Raw genomic sequence first — 19,867 nt, 5'->3', positions numbered from 1 at the left:
GAGATCTTCCTCCCTCTCCTGGCCACCACCCAAATTCCTCTGATCTGCCTACCTCCAATGCAGATGTGCCCTGCTATCCCCCCAATACTCTGCTTTCTCCCCTGCTTTGATAAAAGGAGCTGAGCTTTGGGTTTATTGGTCTTAAAGCTAAATAAAGGACCAAATGATATCCACAGGCTTTTTCTCTTCTTCCCTTCCTCTAGAGGGACCCTCTCCCTTGGTGAAAACTCCCAGGCCAGAAGGGGTGGGAGACTAGCTGAGGCCAAGCACAGCCCTTCCTTATTCCCTCAGGCTGGAGCACAAGAAGCAGCATCTTAACCTTTTCCAGCTCCCTGAGGAGAACATCCTAGAAGTGTGGTCTCTGCCAAGGGTTCTAAAGCCTTTAATTTGATTTCCCTCACATAGGCAATTGTTGTAATTATTCTGATTAGGAATCATTACCCAGTGCAGCCTCTGCACCCCTGACAGGCTCAACGCATCCAGTGGCAAGCTGCAGCGGGGCAGGCAGGCCCAGCCGCACCTCCTGGAGGAGCCGACAGCAAACAAAAGCCATCGATGGGGAATTCTGGGTGAGTTAATGAAGTGCTCACATGCCAGAGGAAGCCAACACTAAAGCTAAACAAAAACACCTCCAGTCCCCAGGGCTGGTCCTGCAGTGCCACAGCTCAGCCCCCACTACTCCCGGACCCGCCCAGCACAGGCTGCCAGTGCCACCCAGCAGAGGGCCAGGGACCGGGAGAGGGTGGGGGGCCCTGTGAGGATCTCAGGCCAGCACTCGGACATCTTGCCAGTAACCCTGATGGGAACAGCTGGAGATGACAGATCAATGGTTCAATACTCTCAACAGCATGTCACTGATGTGACAGCAAATGTTATTCTAATCAAGTCATAATCATAGTCAAATTACACGGCTACATTCTCAGGAGGGGCAGGAGAGAAAGGCAGCAGGAAAGGGTCAGAGGTCAGGAATTAAAGGTCATTCAACCTACCTCCAGCACTTGCTGCAGGCTTGGCTGACCATCCACCATAGCTTGAATAATCCCAGTGAGCTGAAAGGAAAGAGAAATAGCCAATAGGAGGAACAGGGCACAGGGTTTCAAAACTGGACTGGATCCTTTTCTTTCTGTTTTTCTCCTTCTACTGTAAAAGATTCTGGCGTGCACTGCTTTAGGCTCAGAATCTGACAGAAGCCTTGGGAATAAAGTCCCAGGATACAAGGTGAATTCCTCCACAACATCCTGCCCTGAGAGGTGCATATACATCTACATACTGACCACAGGGTGTGTTTCATACCTATTTCAGCTTTTAGTTTGGAAAAAAAAAAAGATTTTATGTATCTTTGATATTCAATAGCCTCAATAACTCCCTACAAATTACAATCTAAAGTCAATTCACCTCCAAGCTTCACACAAGTTCCCAGGGAACTTGGGGAATGCTCACATAGGACAGCTGTACTTGGGTTCAAATCCACCCCTTATCTGGGTCTTGATGTCCAGCATTTTCCCCCTGTAACATCCATGAAGAGCCAGGGGAGCCCCACAGGCATTCACCCTTCACCTTGAAAACCTGGCCCCTCAACACCAACTAGGCAAGTAACAAACAGACACCTTTAACTTAATGCAGATGGAAAGGCCTAATGTATGAATCTGCTCTAGATAATTTCTGACTCATGGGCCTATACTACACCCAGGTCAGACTAGGTTCAAACAAGCCTGTTGCTTTGCCTTGTTTGGAAGTGAAAATATCCCTTGAACACAGACTAAGACAGACTGCCTCGGGGATCGGAGGCAGGAGGCCCCTATCCACAGACCAGGATCTAGCAGGAAATAATCCCTATGCCCAGTGTGCCCCTGGCTACTTCCACAGAGCGCAGCATCTCAGGCTTGCTTGGGAACTTCTTCTTCTTCTTTTTTTTAATGTGTTGGGGGGGGGCGGGGATTAAACTCCAATTAAACTATAATTACATTTAATGAATATCAAGTACTCAAATCACAGGAACCGCTGGCTCTAAGAGGGAAGGTTATTTTCTCGTAGCGACTTACATGGAATGGTAATACACACCTTTTAGGGAAGAAATTTTCATTTTAAGAACGCTGAGTTCCTCTAGGTGGGTTTCTGTAGTTCATCAAGTCATTATTAGGTGGTATTTTAAGGAAGTGTAAGGACACAGCCACTCTATTTTATATTCCAGAAACTGTTTTTATATTAATCTGTATTTTAATTGGGTAACAGCTGCTGCCTACAGACTCCCATGGTCTAAAAGGAAAATAAATTAGAAAGATTAACTACACTGTTGTTTCGCAAGGCTTTAACCCACAGCATGCCCACCCGGCTGGCACCTCCACACCCTTTCCTTGCTTGGGAGACCAAAGAACTGCCCAGCAGAGGGAGGGCCTGAGCTAAAGAGAAGAAGAGTTGGTCTGCTGGGGGGGGGGGTGTGGAGGGTTAGACGTGGGGAAGGGCTCGGGGTCAGCAGCTTTCGTCTTACAGTGCTAAGACTCCTCCGCTTATTTAGTCAACAGCTGTTCATGGACAGCCTGCAATGTGCCAGACTCCATTTCAGGAACTGGGGATCCAGCAGTGAGGAAAACCATGAAAACCCTGCCTTCATGGACTCTTCACTCCTCTAGGCAGCCCCTCCTATGCCCAGCCGGCACCGAGAGCCTGTATACCTTCCAGAGCCACACACTGAATAGGCAGTTGCCCTGTGTTTTATCTCAGGCACACAGGGCCAGAGTCCAGAGTAGGCTTGTTGCCAACTCCAGGTCCAACATCCAGATGACTGATGAGCACCAATGCACCCACTGCTCTTCTTTCTGGTTCAGCTTCTCTCCTGTTTGGTTCTTCCAGAGCCAAGCCACACCCCCAAGCTTGGAACTGGGGCTTAGGGTCAGGACTATCCTGGAAAACCTACAGCCACTCTTACTTCTTGGAAAGCTCTGGGGTCTGTGTGCCAGTCTCATGTCTAGTCTGAGTCTTCCAGAACAAGGTCAAGTCTACCACTTCTCTTGACTCCTACCAAGTATCACTTAGATGAGCTGAATACTGAAGGGCTTCCAGAAAGACTCACAGAAGAAACCAATGGTACCTCCTTGGAAATGGGACTTAGGTCAGCATCTGTGTACTCTATAAGCACCTGCTCTGGGCCCAGGAAAATCACTAATGTGGAGAGAAAAAAAATCACTACACTATAAAGGAAAACCAGGGCACTGCTCTCCAGAATCTCTCCCCACAAGCTAGGCCCACCCCTGCCCCCTTGATGGTAGAAAGTAGGGCTCCAGGGTCCTGGGGCTTCTCACACTCCTATCCAGTGATCAGCAGTCCTAGAATCAGCAGCCTGAGGGGAGCTTAGTGAGCTCAGCTCCCTCTCTCTCTACATGCTTTCTAGACCACTTGTGGTTCAGCAAGACATGGCTTACAGCTAAATTCCTAAAGGGCTTCAACTCATCCCAGAGATACAGAGGCTTGAGCTATTGGTTCACCTATAGGCATCCTTCCAGGAGGAGGCCTCGCTCCCCTGTATTAATCCTTCTAAGTGCTATACCAAGGCACTAGATGAAGACACTGAAATTAGGAAAGTTTAGTCCATGCACCTGACAACCTGTAAGACTTCTCTCAGACCTACACCAGAGGCCATGAGGGAGAGAGCCAATTTAATAAAATAAATACTGGAAAGTTCTACCTTGGGCATAACTTAAATCCTTCATGCTGCAGTTTAAACCCAATCCCACTTGGGTTAATATATATTTGTAAAAAGCTTTCACATCCTCACAATGAAAGGTACTAGAGCAAAGCCAAGTATTATTAAGCTGAGAACCAGGGCTCACAGGCTAAACAGAGCTCAGAGACCTTAACCACTTAAAGCTGGAGAGGTGAGAGGAAGAATTAATGTGCGCTCTGTGGCTCCTTTCACCGAGGGATTACAGATTAACTCCCGCTTCTCCAGACTCGGAAACCACAAGGCAAGGGGCTTTTGACCCTGACTGATAACATGACTGGTTACTGAGATCCCCTACCCACACAAGGGCTTTGTCCAGGAGCGAGCTAGCTTCATCATAAACACTGGCAATTACAGGAAGCAGCCCAGGCCACTCAGTGCCAACAGCATGTCAGCATCCAGCCCCTTCTCCTTTCACAGTTTATCTCCAACACAATCGTATTCTGACACCAAGACAGTTTGTTGATTCCATAAGCACTTGTCTCTGGTGTGCGATCTGATAATCAGACCCACTCTTTCTCCTCAGACAAAGAGACCAATAAATCTCAACCTTTATAAGTACAGGTGCAAGACAAAGCCCTTTACTGGCATTTAGCAAAATGGTATTTTTTCTAGTTTTTTTTTAAGACAATGACATCAACAACAAAAAAGGCCACACATGGTCAGGGACTATGCAGCAGCCCAGCTGCTAGAGGCAGAGACCTGATGAGTTGGAACAGATTTTTGAGGTGGTAGGGAAAGGGCCTGGAAAGGAATGAAACATGTCCCATCCTGTCTCTGTCAGAAATAAGTCTCCAGGCAAACTATCAGTGGGTACTAAGACAGGATCTCAAGCAGGCTAATAACATGTCCATTACACAGAACAGTAGAGTGTCTGTATGTGGGCTACAGACCCACTCAAGGCAGAATGCCTCTTCCTGCTGAGCTTGTCTCTCCCCTCACACAAGCATGTGCTCTTATGTGTACTCACACATCACGGGCATGCACGTATGCACGCACGCGCACACACACACGCACAGTCCGGGGTTCATAAGAACTTCTTGTGCAGAAGAGTAAATCCGACCAGAGGAGCTGCTTAGGCACAATCCACAGGTTTGGGGTTGCTCCTCATATTTACTAAGGAAAAAATTCCCTGACTGTGATGATCTCCATCTCCACCCCAAAGGCAGAACTGCCATGCTGGATGAGGCCCCACAATGATGGCTCCCATCCTTTGTCCATGCCTCTCTCTACATTACAACGCCATCTGGCACACAGACAGAGCAATATTCGGATGATCTGAGGTTTTCCAAAGAAGACTTACTCAAGAGAGCGGCAGCAGTACAATTACCTGGAGTTGGGGGTAGCGGGGAGCAAGGTATGGTTGAATAGCTCTTTAATAATGTTCATTCATTTAAGGAATATGTGTTAAGTGTTTGCTTGGCACCAGGCCCTACTGATGGGACATATGGATCAGATCTGGATTTTGCCCTCAAGGAACTCACAATCTAGTGGGGAGACAGATAAGTATATACAGTATAATGCATCTGATCAGCGCTCTGTGTAGTGAAACGAGCCAGGGGCTCAGGGGAAGCTCCCCAGAGAAGGTGACCCTGAGCAGAGTCCTAGAGGACAAGAAGAGGGGGTGGAGAGTGGGAGCAGCATACAAGCAGGAGGAGCATCACGTGCAGAGGCAGACTGTGAGGGGGTGACCTTGGGTGAGGGAAGTGAGGGGGTGTGAAGCAGGGAGATGCGAGGCTGGACAAAAAGGCAGGGACCAGGTCAGGGAAGGGTGGGGGCCTAAGAGGGCTGAGGCGAAATGGCCACACTTGGTGCTGCAGCACAGTCACATCTTCACTTTCAGATGAGGCTTCAGAACAAGTGTCCAACCCACCATGACTCCTGCCCTCCAAATTAAGTATGTTGAGTCCCGGGGGGAAACTTTCTAGAAAAAAGAAAAATAGCTACCATCAAAGTCTCACAGTCCCTCCTCCCTGAACCCCCAAAAGAAGCAGCAGCAGTCCTGATCTCCTAAAGACCCCCTTTCCCATTACTCTCAAGCACCCACTCCTGCCCAAGGCCGGGCTTCAGCAGTGCTGTTCCATCTCTAAACAGCCAGCAACTTTTTCCAAATTTGGGCCTGCCCCGCTTCACCAGGTAGCCCAGCTGCAGTTGAAGCCCCCAAGCGGGAATCAGCACACAGGGAAGAGGAAGAGAAGGACAAGACGACACTGCCCTTTCAGGCCAGTGGAGGCTCAGGTAACTAACTGGCTTAAGTAAAGTCTTCCCTTCCCATATGGAATGGGATTTTTGCTGTCATTAAAATGTTGATTTTTTTTTTTTTAAAGGGGCAAGAAAAAACAGATTAGTGCCCCCTGGTGGTACAGGTAATTCCCAGGGGCAAGGGGGGATTGGGGGTGCGCAAAGGGGCAGGGGGAGTAGATCCCAGAGGGAGCAGCAATCTCAACATCATTAGTATAGGCATGAGAGACTAGACATCTTGGCAGATGGATGCCTGCACCAAAAGGCCCACCAGGGTTGGGCGGCAAAACCTGGCATCAAGCCCAGGAGTGACCCCCCAAGACTTATCTGGGCTGAGTCAGCCTCAGAGCCTATGAGGCCTTTCCACCAGTGGCAGACAGGCCCTTTCCCAGCCTTCTCCACACCAAGACAGTTGTTTTGGATCACTTATGAACTCCTTTCCTCATGTTTCACTCATGCTTAGAAAGTAGATTTCTAAATGAAGGCACAAAATCTCGAATATACCCCAGCCCCCAAATTTTTAAGAAGATTTCAGGAACACTCATGGTTTCCCGTTACCTCTTCTGCCACGCATACTTGGCCTGTGATTCCACCACAGCCTGTGGCTACCACAGAGTGCATAACACAACACATCACAGAGGAAAGCAGCCACAGAAGGCTTTTCCAGACAGTCCCGAGAGTGAGAACTCTTCAGGGGCACTTCCTCTCTGCTACTAGCTCTTCTGAGCCTCTAACAGGCATCAAGATCTCAGTTAGTCCCAGTTTCACAATCTGTAAAATGGGGCAAATACTAACCTGCAAGCAAGCTGGTGGGAGAGAACACCAGCACAGGGTAAGGATAAGGATAAGGACATTTCAGCCTTTTCCAGGCTGTCCTCACAGCCCACTTGGACGGCCCTTCTCTTTCCTTGATACAGTTGTGCTTCCCACTAACTCAACCAATGCTTCATGACGGGCCACTTTGTTCAAGGACAGAAAAACATCACCAGAAAGCTAAGAGAGCCTGAACATAAATAACCTCTCCCTCTAAGAAGCTGAAATCTTCACCTCTAGTCAAGAGGCCCCAAGGGAAATGGAACTGAAAAGAAACTGAATCCTAAAGGGCACCTGCATGGCTCAGCTGGTCAAGTGCCGACTTCGGCTCAGATCATGATCCCATAGTTCATGAGTTTAAGCTCCGTGTCAGGCTCTGTGCTGATGGCTCAGAGCCTGGAGCCTGCTTTGCACCCAGTGTCTCCCCCCCTCTCTCTGCCCCTCCCCTGCTCGCACACTCTCTCTCAAAAATAAAATAAACACTAAAAGAATTAAAAAAAAAAAAGGCTGAATCCCAGAAGCACCACCATGGCATGGTGCACCACTCCAAACGCCTGGTCACCAGGAGGAATAGGGATGATAAGGAAGGGAAAATATTAGGGAATCTGGGGAAGATTGTACCCTTCTTGGGTCCCCAGTGACCACAGTGGTGCAAGTGGAGTGGCAGACTTTATAAGAAGCTAACTGCTGGGTCCGATATGCACCTGCCTTAGCCACCGGTAAGACTTAAGCTGTCCCTAAGTGAAACTTATAGAGCACCAGTGACCCCAAAGCTCCCGTCCCAGCAGCCCCTGCTGCCCAGCTCCAGGGCCCTTACCTCTGTACAGAAGGGAGTAAGCTGTGGATGGACTACGGGCTGGACATACATGTGAAAGGTAGACTCAATCTCCATGGTTCGACCATTTAGCTTCAGGATGGGGAACTCGATAATTTCCTGGAATGGCAAAGATACAGAAAAAGAAGAATATGTTTTTTTAACCAACCATTTCATAACTCAGAGTCAAGAATGAGGGAATGTTTTAGACTCATTAGCTCCTGCCAGGCCAGACTCAAGACTGAATGAGATGGGCCAGCTCGGTTCTAATCCTAACCTTCCCACTGTTAATACCCTCACAGGTGGCCAGGACTAAACACATGCCCCATCCCTACTGTCTCTGGAAAGGGGAAAGAAGACACTAATATAAGCTGCTCCAGTTTTGCCAACTGGTTCTCTGCCAGAGGCCTGCTCACTGGAGCCCATGAAAGTAGCCCCACACCTTCCCCTTGCCCCAGCCTCTGCTCTGGATGGGCCTGAGCTCCAACCACAAGACCAATCACAGCCCTCTGCATTTGAAGTTTAAGCAGAACCGATGAGTTTCTTCATTCATTAAAAAAAAAAAAAGATAAATAATAAATAAAGCCAAAGGGGATACTAAAGAGAAGAAACTGAGTAAGAGTAATAGGAGCTAGTGCCTCTCACCTTTCTTTCAGGCAGTACACCCTCCCCCAGCCTGCTCCCCCCAATCACTTAGCCAGCCCTTCCCAGTCCACTGGAACGTAATGGAAGAGAAGGAGGAGGAGTGACAATTTGTTTGGTGTCTCTAAGATTAATTTGTCTCCGTTATTTAATAGAGATGCACAGCACCAAGGTCCTGGTGTGCAAACAGGCTTGCAGAACGCTGGCTGTGCAGCACGCCTCATACATCGCTCCTGGGAAGGGAGGAATGCACCAGAGGGGGGAGAGGGCAGGAGAGCACACGCGCACCAGAGAGAAGAGGGAAAGCAAGGAGAGAGAATAAAAAAAATTATTGCTTTTTAATATTCAAAAACAGTTTGCAAAATTTAATCAAAGCAGAGGAAAAGCTAACATTTTTACCACTTTGACATTTTTATTAGCGCTTTCATAAATTTTTAAAACATGAATGGAATTAGTTTACAACACAAAAAAACTGCCCTGAAAACATCTGGAAGAGACAAATAGGAAATAATAAAAAAAATAAATAAAAGCACAATCCTCCGAGTGAAATTAGCATGTGGAAAAGGCCTCCACTGCAGAGAGAGAAGGGGAGCTTTGCCCCCTCCGTGGTCCCTGCAGTCAGCTCTGGCAGCATCCCTACCCTGGGCCCCCAGTTCTGGAGGGGACCTTTCTAGGGTCACTAAAATCAAGGCAAACTGGTTCTCTCCAGGGACAGCCTGGGGGAGGAGCACAGAAGCTGTTGACACCTGACTGCATGCAGGACAAGGACGAGTGGGAAGACGGGAAAAATGGCCAATCTCCTTAATATCCCAGGGCAGCCAGGTAACTTCTCCCTCAAACACACCTATTACCATCAGGCTTATTTTTAAAGCATCTATTTTCATCCAACACATTAAAGCAGGACCGAAGACCAAATCAAGGCAGTCGGATTTCATGACAGAGAAATTCAAAGGTTCTGCTTGCCTGGTCTCCCTGGGCTGATCCCGAAAGGTGGGGAAGCTGACAGGAGCCCCCAGAGATAGGAAGGGCAGCAAGGCAGAGGCAGAGGGGGCACAGCGAGGAGGCCCCAGCTGCTGCTTGGGTTAGGTGATATCTTTCCTCCCAACTCAAAGAGAGGGGGATTCTTATCCCCCAATTCCCTGGGCCACTCTCATTCCTCACAAAGCACTAAGCAGATATGGTAGAGGAGAATTCTGCACTGAAAAACAAAACGGAGGCACACTGGTCCCCCTGAAAAATCAGATACTGAAGATTTCCAAGCTCTAACTCTGAGGTGGGGCTCAGTTGACGCCCGAACTTCTGATCTATCCTCTCCCTGTGTACGAGCAGCACTTCCCCAACATGGGCTCCACAGCCTGGTGAGTTTGGCCGCCCTGGTGTCTAAAAAAACAAATACAGCCAGCTCCTCACTAACAATGTTAGCTGGGCCCACAATGAAATTTAACCTGTGACACAACTGTACTTTTCATTTAAACTTTCATTTGGAGAGAAGCAGTGTTTGGAGACCTGCAGTTTGTCCTGCTAATAAAGACAAGTGTTGGGACCTTTAAGGATGCCATTCATCTCTGGCTTTTATTAAATTCAATTTTCTTAAGCCCATGATACATTATGAAATTAGGAGTTGACATTCCTCTGGAAACAAAAATATCTATCAAACATAAATAGAAAAAAACCCTCTATTACCAAGAATTTATGGCTTAAAGTTGATCTCTTTCCACTTTTTTACAAGCACATGGTTTGTTTTAGATATCTGAAATGTTATTATAGATCTAGAATTTCATTAGTATTTATTATAAAATAGTAAGCGCTTCAGCTCCTGCTCTGACTAGCACCAAGTCAGCATCTCCAGTAGATTCTCTGAAAACTTAGCCTTTGGGCTTCCCCACTGCACCTCTGTCTTCCAACTGTCCTGCTGCTGGCTTCCTCGTCCCTAGGGAAATGGAACCAACCTGTGCTCACACTTCGTATCACCCTCCCAGAGAGGAGGAACAAGCCAGCCTAGACTCCAAGCAAAAAGAAGAGTACATTCCTGAAATGCCTGGGGGCCAGGAACACGATGGACTGGACCTATCATAAACACACCTGCCCAGTGTCGCTAGCCCATCAGCCAGGCCTTCTTCCCAAGACCAAGGAGGGACTTTCAAGAGCCAATCTAGGAACATGACTTTGCACAGGCCCTTTCTCAGCACCATCAGCTGTTGTAACAATGACCCAGTACACAGGCATATTCTTTTAAGCCAATGAGGATGCAAAAGAGGAACTTCGAGCTAGAAGACCTCCTGGGGAGTCAGCTGAAAGGCTCTCACTTAGGTACTTCTTACCTTCCCAGATTGCCCAAACAAGCCCAGAACCTCAAAATACTGGCCCCAACAGCCCATTCATGAGAGAAGAACTCTAATCTCTACCAAGTTGGCATGACTCTGCAGCCAGTGCACCTGAGGCATGACAAACACTTCAACAGTTTTCAGCTCCTACTGATCAGAGAGGGAACACCAAAGTTACAGGTTGGTCACATTAATTGCAACTCCAGAGCTTATGAAGATGTGCCTAAGTACTTGCTTTTGGAGGCAACTGCTCTGAAAAGGACACTGTTATTCCTGCCCCTCCTTCTCTTCCGTCCCTCCATCTCCTCATTCCCCTGGGAAAAAGTTTTTAGGAGTAGATGAGTGTCTGTTTGTGTGGAGGTAGCACCAGGAAGGAAAGAAGAAAGCACCAGTGTGTATTTACCAGACCTCTACGCCTCCCCTAAGAATAGTTCCACAATTCCTAACAACTGTATGTCATTTGCATTCAATTAAACTACCTGAGTAGCACCTACTGTGTGCAGGACACTGTATAGGTGTTGGAGTGGGATTTAGAGAGATGTATCTCTGCTTTGGAGAAGTGCACAGACTAGTGAGCAAAAACGATACTGAACAAATAATGAACAACGCACTATGATAGGATCTTGGTGGGGGGACATACTGAGTGTTAGAACTTTCAATTTATAGCATGGTTGCAAATACATTTTCTTTATCTTACCCTTATTAATCCTGGAAGATAGGTCATATCATTATCAACAGTAGCAGCAGCAGCTCATAACCCAACGCTATTAAGCACCTACTATTTACCAGGTAGGGGATAGGTGTGAACACAGAGACAAATACAGTAAGATATGGCTCCTCTCTCTGAGGTGCTTGGAGTCTGGGCAAGGGATGGAGAGGAGCTGGCTCTGACACCCTTGGGGACACGTGGGATATGGAAACATTTCATTCCTTCCTTTTGTTGTTTACTACATGGCAGACACTCTGCTAAATGCTTAACAGAAACGACCTCATTGAATCCTCTTAACAAATTCAGAAGATGGGAAATTGCTATGATCCCCATTTTACAGATAAACTAAGGCCCAAAAAGAAGTGGTCTCTTGCTCAAGGCTACATACTTTATGAGGGGCAGAGCTGGGACTCCAAATGGCGAATGAGACTTAAAAGAGAACAGGACTCACAGCTTTCAAAATCTAAAGGGTCAAGAGCTGATTCTTCCAATCTGAAAGGTTGTCTTTAGTAAGCTTGGTCTATCTCCTAGGAAGAGAGGCTGCCCTCGAGTTCTAAGAGCACTGGCCGTGGACTACATGGGCAGAGTCCTGGAGGACCGCTGCTGCTTAGGCCCCACTGTGACTGCAGTGACGCAGAAGGCACTATGCTTGGGGCTCAGGAAGGGTGGGAGCCAGGAGCCCTAGGCGCCAGCAAAAGCTCTGTTCTCGCATGCAGACCTTGTTCTCTCCATTTTGGTAACATGTGAAAGAGCAGATAAACGGCAAGACAGAAGCCAAGCACGTGGCTCTAACAGAACATGTCTGCTTTTCCAGAGCTCTCCACAGGACCAAGGAGGTGATATGATCTACTGAAGGTGACAAACATGGTAGGTGGTGAAGCCAGGATTCAAACCCAGACACAGAACACCCCAAAGCACTTCCTGTTTCTCATCTTTAAGTGGCCTCATCCTCCCTCAAATGCTATGAACCACCAACGTCTCAGATTTCTGTCTGTCCAGATCAAGGGTTTCCTGGAACACAGAACTTTCAGAGCTAAAGCTGGGACAGCTAGTCACCCTACACTGTCCACAAGCTACCTGCACCACTAGGTTGTCCAAAGGTAGAGCATGAGAGACTCAGAAAGCTGGTCTGCTGATGGTGGAAGGGAACTAGCCACAGCTTGATAACTCAGGACAAAAGCCTCAGAACTTGGATTTTTGGAAATATCCATGGTTTCAAACCTACTATATATGCTGTCTCCCTCAATAAAATGCCAACAGCAAACCTTTCTTTGTTTTTTTAAGGGGAGGAAAGACAGATAGAAAGGAAGTACCAAGTAAATACTCTTTACCTTTTTAACTGAGCAGAGGTTTAAGTTGGAGCAAAGATTTTAGACACATCTGCTTTCTAACTGCTCAACTAGGAACATCAGAGATCATCTGGATAAACTGAGGACAAAATTGCAATAGTGTTTCAAGTGAAATTTCACATCTACAATCGGTAGATTACAAGAAATAAATGTGTAGGTTACTTTCAGGGTATTCAAACTCCCTTCAACTAAAGTGTCTTCAGTGATACGATTATATTTGAAGATAGAACAACAACAGGAGGATTTTAAGCAGAAGGGACTTAGGTTAGACTGCTGGAATTTCTTGACAATGGGACAGAAGTGTAGTGTTCTTACAGATCTTCCCCTGCTGCCCCACAAGCACAGGTTCTCCTTTGCCTGAGCGGATGGTTCCATGGTCCTGTCTGAAATAAGGGAACCAGCAGATCATTTCTCATGGCTTCCTCCTCTCAACCTAGGAACTGGCATTCCTTCAATTTAGAGATAGTAATGACTAATCTATGCCTTCCCTCCATCCTCTGAAGAAAATTCCAGAAAGTGCACAGAAAGGTTTGATAAATCCAAAAGCAACATCACACCACAAGGGAGAGAAAGCAATATGTGGCAAAAACATGAGTTTTATGCAAATACTTGGTTTTTGGCTACAAGTCCCATGCAAAGGTGGGCTTTCCTCCAAGGCATCAAGGAGCCTCCTGGCCACAGGGAAGAGGGTAAGTTGAGAGGGGGAAGTGAGGGCTGCAATGGGCAACGAACAGGGCATGGTTTGCTTAACAGTTTCTCCCTTGGGGAAAAAAAAAAAGACATTTTATGCACAAGGAGCTTATTTCTTAAACAAACACTCGTGGTTTTGATTTACACCACAGCCTGCTCCTAAATAATTTATGGCGGGTTAAATTTATTGCCGAGCCCTGGCTGGCTGCAAATTCGAATTGCCAAATAATTAGATTTTAGGGCAAAGCTTATAAATTACCCGTCGATTTGTCCGGACTTGTTTGTCAGTTGCTTTGTGCTTCGGGTCATCTTTGGCATTTGGCTGTTTGGGTTTTAATTGCTGATTTACACTTTGACAGATGAGAGCTGATGCTCGAAGTTTCAGGACAAGGAAGGGTAAAAAATCAGAGCTTTAAAAGGCTGATTTTTCACCTACATGTCCCTTTCCACTATCCCCATAGACCCCAAAGCAATTAAAATGTAGAAAAGCGGCTGAAAATAGACACTGCTATTCTTTATTGGGGGTTGGGGGCAGTGTGCAGAGTGATTTATAATTTACTTTTACTGAAATCTGAATTTTTTAAAAAAACATAATACCAATAAATTAAGGAGACCAAAAGTTTTCAAAGCTGCATCCTCACCCAGTAATGTGCATCTGTGTGTCTACCTTATGTGACTCTGGATCAGCCTCAGTTCAAGCATTTTTACATACTCAATTGTAAATAACTGCAGATATTAGTGGCCTCTGTGAAGTTGACCCTTTAGGGCAGCAAACGACCAAACGATTTCTTTGTAGCTACCTGTATACGTATTTGTCATAAAATTAATTGACGCAGATCTTGGGGTTGTATGCAGGAGAGGCCCCCCAGAGGCAGCACTAAGGGAGGGATAGAAGTGGAAGGTGCCAAGTCTAACTTACCATTCTGGTGGAGGAAAAAAAAATATCTCTGGGTGGTGCCTAAGCTCTACTCGCTATGTTGATGGAGGGCCTAAAGGCTTTCTCTATGCTTCTCAAAGCAGGGCCTGCTTCTAGCCACCCGCTATTCCCCAATACCATGCAATGAAGCCATGAGTAAGAACACTACTATTACTAATTCTACTCATAAGAGCTAATTCTTATAGCTATTACATGTCAGGCACTGTTCTAAGCCCCTATATCTCATTCTCCCCACAGTCCAATGAGATTGGTGCTAAAATATATATTATTTTATAAAGTTTTAAATGTTTATTTTTTAGAGAGAGAGAGAGAGAGAAAAAAAGAGTGTGAGTGGGAAAGGAGCAAAGAGGGAGAAAGAGGATACAAAGCAGGCTGTGCACTGACAGCAGAGAGCCCAATGCAGGGCTTGAACTCACGAACCATGAGATCATGACCTGAGCTGAAATCAAGAGTAGGCTGTTTAAACGACTGAGCCACCCGGGCACACTGAGATTGGTGCTACTATTAACCCCCTTTTGGCAATAGGCCAACTAAGGCATAAAGAGTACAACTAACTTGCCCAAGGCAAGTCATACCATTAGTAGGGGGTGGAATCTAGACTCAAATCCAGAGTCCAGCTCTGGACCATGCTAACTCTTGGGTAGGAGAAGCTGGCTGGGCTTCAGGAGGACCTGCTCCTGAAGGGACTGCTAGTCTCTTCACAGAAGACTGTATTCCCATGGGGTGCTCCATAGATTCCATTCTCTGTCCATAGCTGCTGGCCAGAAGCCACAACAGGGAAACAGCTGTGCTGGCATGACAGATTTTTTAAATCACTGACCATGGAGCAAGCAATACACAGACTGACATCCTGCCTACAATGAACTGAACACTTTTCTCACACATTTGATCCTACATCTTTGTAAGGCAGGCAGGAATCACTGTCCTATTTTATAGACGAAAAAGTTAAGGAGGTCAGTGGTTCTCAAAGCATGGTCCCTCACAGGGAGCATCCCCTCACTTGAGTTTATTAGAAGCGCAAATTCCTGGTCTCCACCCCAGACTCTGGATCAGAAACCCTGAGGGTGGGGCCAGCAATCTGTGTTTTAACCAGCTTTCCAGGTGTTCTGATCATAATTCTGATTGCTAAAGTTTGAGAGCCATTGGTTTAGACTAGAGCAGTGTTTCTCAGACTTCAAATTATCCAAAGATCTTGTCAAATTACAGATCCTATTTAGTGCTGGAGTAGGGCCTGATATTCTGCATTTCTAACAAGCTCCTAGATGATGAGGATGCTGCTGGCTGTTAGACCACACTCTGAATAACAAAGGTGGAGTTTAGAACATTTATGAAACCACCTCCTGATCACAGATACACTGACCAAGTGAGAATCCAAGCCACAGGTCTCAGTTCCTTTCTCAAATGAAACCCTCACTTGGCTCACTTTTAAGGACCTGGGACAAGTCCTTTAGAGCTCTTCCAACCACTCCTGGCCCTTTGGCATCAGAAAATTCATCTCCTTGCTGACACAATCCAGGGAAGAAAAACTGGCATGTCACATCCCAGGACTTTACTGAGGAAGTTGGCACCTCTCTGTTAGGGAGCCAGCAAGAGGTCTCTCATGACAACGTTTGCTCCCTTGACAAAGACTGTCAAGACTGGGGCATCGGCTACCCAGAAAGCACTCACACTACGCTCTCCAGAAAATTACCTTCCTTCTGTCCAAATGAATCAAAAAGCAGAACTGGAAACTTCTGCTATGAAGACTTCTTGAGAAAGACCTAACTGTGGCCACAGATCTGGAACAGGATCACAGCCAATTCTCGCAGTATCCTGAGGCACCAAGCTGAGGATTCCTCACCAACAGCAACCAACCACCCTGAACTTCCTTTAAAGGCCTACCCCTGGCCTTGTTTCTCCAGTCACTTCCCTTTCTAGTGAAAGTATACCTGATCAAAATGGCATGTTTCATATCCCACTCTTCAATCCCTAGTTCCTCTATCCCCAAATAACTACCAATCCCTTCCAGTCTATCAGTTGGCCTTTTCAAATGCTACTAGCACTGGGGAAAACAAACAAAAAAACCCATGAACAATGCAGAGTCCCTGGACTCCATTTCCACACACCACAATCTCAAGCCGTGGCTCTCAGTTTCTATCACACATTTGGAGAACGAGATTCCAAGTTTTCTTCCAGTTATCCTCCAATTACCTAATCATCACTACCTATGTCCCATAGGCCAATGACCAAACAATTCATCCAAAAGGTCTTACTTATATCACCACTACAAACTCACCGTATCAGATCTCCTTGGTATAGATCTTCAGTTCAGAACACCTCATTTACAACAATCACAGGGTTCACCTTTATTCCTTGCCAAATCCCTTGGCACCACTGACTCCTAAGAGCCCACCAGTATCCAAAGGAGCTATGAGCTACTTAAAAGCATGGTTCTCAAGCTCATTTTCCCCCCAGGACATCCCAAAACTACAACACATAACTTCTCTCCGTCCCTACCATCACCACCTTAGTCCAACCTACTAACACTGCTTTCAAATAATGCCTTCTAATCAGGTTCCCCGTGTCCATTTTTAACGCCTTGGAACACGTTTCCCTCCATTCCCATGAACCCTAGCTTGCAACATCTCTGTTTCTTCTATTCCATTCAACAACACTTTCATACTTCCTCTTCTGGCTCACCAACTTTGCCCCCAGCCTCGCCGTAGACTTGGTATGCTCCTTTCCTTTCAGCAACATCAGCATCTCCAAACAAGAGCTTCTGCTAGCATTTAGCCTTCAGACCAAACCTTGGCTGAAAGGGACTTCCCAGGGCCAGCCGCTCATTGACCACAGCACTGGAACACAGCTGCCTTGCTCGTGTAACAGATCTGCTTTGCCGCCCACAGACCAAGGCCTCCCACCAGCCACTACATACAGGGACACGACCAAAACAGCAACCTATTCCAAGGTACCTGTACATCAAATTAAAAGCCTCACTGATGTTTGTCTTTCCCTCCAGAGTCTACTTAGCTTCTTTCTGATTCTCTCGGCACCTAACAGGGCTTTGCCCATGGCAGCACTCTACACCCACAAACCCTTCTCTGCCTGTTTCAGCCTGCTCACCCTTCTGCTGCAGACCTGCCAGCCTGGGGGGCTAGTGTCAATCTGGGAATACTCTTGTTTCAGGCTTTTAGGCTAGGACTCAATTTTCACAGCTAGAGCTCAAAACTCATCACATAAATGTATAGCTGTGGGGTTTTTCTTAAGTATTGTGAACACCCAGGATAAGAGAATAAAAAATAGTCGCCCCAATGGCATCTTAATCAAAATGATGCAGGATGCTTTCCCCCAACAAGACAAAGAGATGGAGAAAGCATCTCCTAATATCAGTTTTCTCATGTCAAACAACTCGGATCAGTCTACAAAACAAGAAATGTAATCAATACTGGAGAGAATAAAAACAAGACAGGATGGAGGCAGGGAGAAGTGCAGCCTATGGACTTACCCTGGATTTCATGTCTCCACTACTCCATCCCAAACTACCTGCTTTTTTCCTATGGCTGCGTACCTGTGGCTGCTGCTCAGAGGGAGAGCTCAACCCCACCCCCTGCAACCATGCCTTCCAGTAACCTCTGCTCTAGCACATCTTCTCTTGTTACCCAAGTAACATTAATCCTTCCGTCGCATCCCTCAGTGTTAGTCAGCCAGCTGTTTATCTGTTTGAAGGGTCTAAACCTCCCTGGTCTGTGGAAGGTGGGTCTTCCCAAGGGGTGTCTAGCAGATCTAAATCCAAATTCCAAACTGCCAATACTTTTGGAGATCAGAGGGAGGTGCCATGTCATTCTCTAGCCCTTGCTTCTCCCAAGCAGAACAACACTGTGCTACCTTCAGTAGCAGCTAGGTCAGCTCCCCCTGACAATGACTCAGGGCTTCAGCTCACGTTATTCTTTTTTTTTTCTCAGCTTACATATTTTTATGCTGACCCTTACCTTTTGGCCCACACTGTATTGGCTAAAACTCTCTTAAGCCGCTTCTGGCCTTTATACTCTCACAACATCCCAATAAGACCTGCTAGCTTGAATGTGAAAAATACTATATAACCAATACAGATAATCCTACTAACCAAACAGTGAAATATTTGCCACGTTCAAAGGCTTCATTCTCCCTCTTCCTCATTTTTCAACACTCCCACAAATGACCCCACAATCCAGGTCAGTTTTTCAGACTTAGGCCAATCCATCTGGGCTTATTCTGTGAGCACCTTCTTTCATGCCTGCTAAAAAGTTCTGAGAGGCCAACTTGGCCCTCTTCAATCGCCTAAATTTCTCTTAACATGAAGCCCAGGCGACCCCTCCTCTACATTGTAAGCAGGGTTGATCATTCCCCTTCTTTGAGCCCCCGCTGCAAGTACTTACATTATATAATCAAATGCTGAACAGTGGTTACATGTAGGTCTACCCTACACGTAACGTAGTCCTAGACTACGAGCTCCCTGAGGGTAGGAATCATTTTTTACTTGTTTCTATGTCCCCAGCATCTAATACCGAGCTTGAAGTTACTACCCCAAGAGTAAAGAGAGGCCTTTGCATTGCCTCTAAGGTGGTTACAATGAGGTCCTCCCCATTCCTTTGCTTACTTGGTTAAAGGGCAGCTCAGTGTCACTGTTCATTTACAGTCCCTGATTTCATTCATCATTTATCAATGGCCCTATTCTTTAGAACTCTTCCCCACCACCAACCTTAGCCCAGTGTCTAACAAAATCTGCATTCCAACAGCTGTCTCAGCCCTGGGGAGGCCACCAGGATAATAAGAGGCTAGGGGGAGGTTTCTTGATTTGTACTAAATTATGTGGTGATTTTGTTACCAATGACCCAATGCTCCCCAAGGAAAGTTCCTGGTCCCACCCCCAGGCAACTCCATAGCCCTAACTATACACCACAGCAGTTTAAAGGTATAAACCCTGGCGAAGATAGAGAAGCGGTGTGAATAGAGCAAATAAACCCACTTCGATCTGTACCTCCGCTATGCCAAACACATAAGGCAGCACCACCATGCATCGGTGCTCCGCTCCCTGGGATGTATATTTTACTTCTACATTGCTATGTCTGCTGCAAATAAAGAAGGGCCCTTCGGCTTTCACGTGAAGTTACAACAGGGCCAAGACCTGAACACAGCAAATGCTTGTTCCCATTCAGGGAGTGGGTGTGAGGAGCTACAGTGACAGTCAGAAGGAAGGGATGGTAGGGCGGTGGGGGTGGGGATCCCTATGAGGGACCACCAGGAAACAGCAGCCTGTGAAGGCGGGGGAGGCTTTTGGAGGTGGAGGGGGAAGCACCACTTTTATGGAGGCAGCAACAAAAGGGACAAAAGGGCCTAGTGGGCTGTCCCATTCCCACCACCATCACTGGCCACCAATAGAGGAATTCATTTATGGTGACCCTGGAAGAAAAGGCGTGTTAAAGCAGAGATATAACTAAAAAGAAAGGCAATAATTGGTCTGATGGGCAAGGGAAAAATTATACCAGGAGTCGGGAGCCTGTGCAAGAACACTTACAGCTCACACAGTCGTCATAACTCAGCCCCCTCAAGCATTTTGTGCTCTGCTTATGGTGTTAACTTTAATGTCTTAACATATAACACCATCCGCACTA

At 46.6% G+C, this 19,867-nt stretch overlaps 1 protein-coding gene across 7 annotated transcripts in view; it reads right to left on the bottom strand.

Annotated features, from left to right (window-relative positions):
• The window catches only part of ERI3 (ERI1 exoribonuclease family member 3), a 127,127-nt gene that overhangs the window by 87,431 nt on the left and 19,829 nt on the right, over window positions 1-19,867 (bottom strand). For 5 of the 7 annotated variants that reach the window (XM_029946178.1, XM_029946173.1, XM_029946174.1 and 2 more), the window contains exons 4-6: window positions 7,590-7,706; window positions 5,592-5,642; window positions 990-1,049 (exon numbers count right to left, since the gene is read on the bottom strand). In XM_029946178.1, coding sequence (XP_029802038.1) covers window positions 990-1,049; window positions 5,592-5,642; window positions 7,590-7,706 — 228 coding nt within the window. The remainder of the gene's footprint in view (window positions 1-989; window positions 1,050-5,591; window positions 5,643-7,589; window positions 7,707-19,867) is intronic. The other 2 variants (XM_029946175.1, XM_029946176.1) reach the window with 1 other exon arrangement.

This window comes from Suricata suricatta, chromosome 8 (genome assembly GCF_006229205.1).
Source record: "Suricata suricatta isolate VVHF042 chromosome 8, meerkat_22Aug2017_6uvM2_HiC, whole genome shotgun sequence".
Taxonomy (NCBI): domain Eukaryota; kingdom Metazoa; phylum Chordata; class Mammalia; order Carnivora; family Herpestidae; genus Suricata; species Suricata suricatta.
The sequence above is the reverse complement of the archived record's forward strand: the minus strand, read 5'-3'. Positions and strand labels throughout refer to the sequence as shown.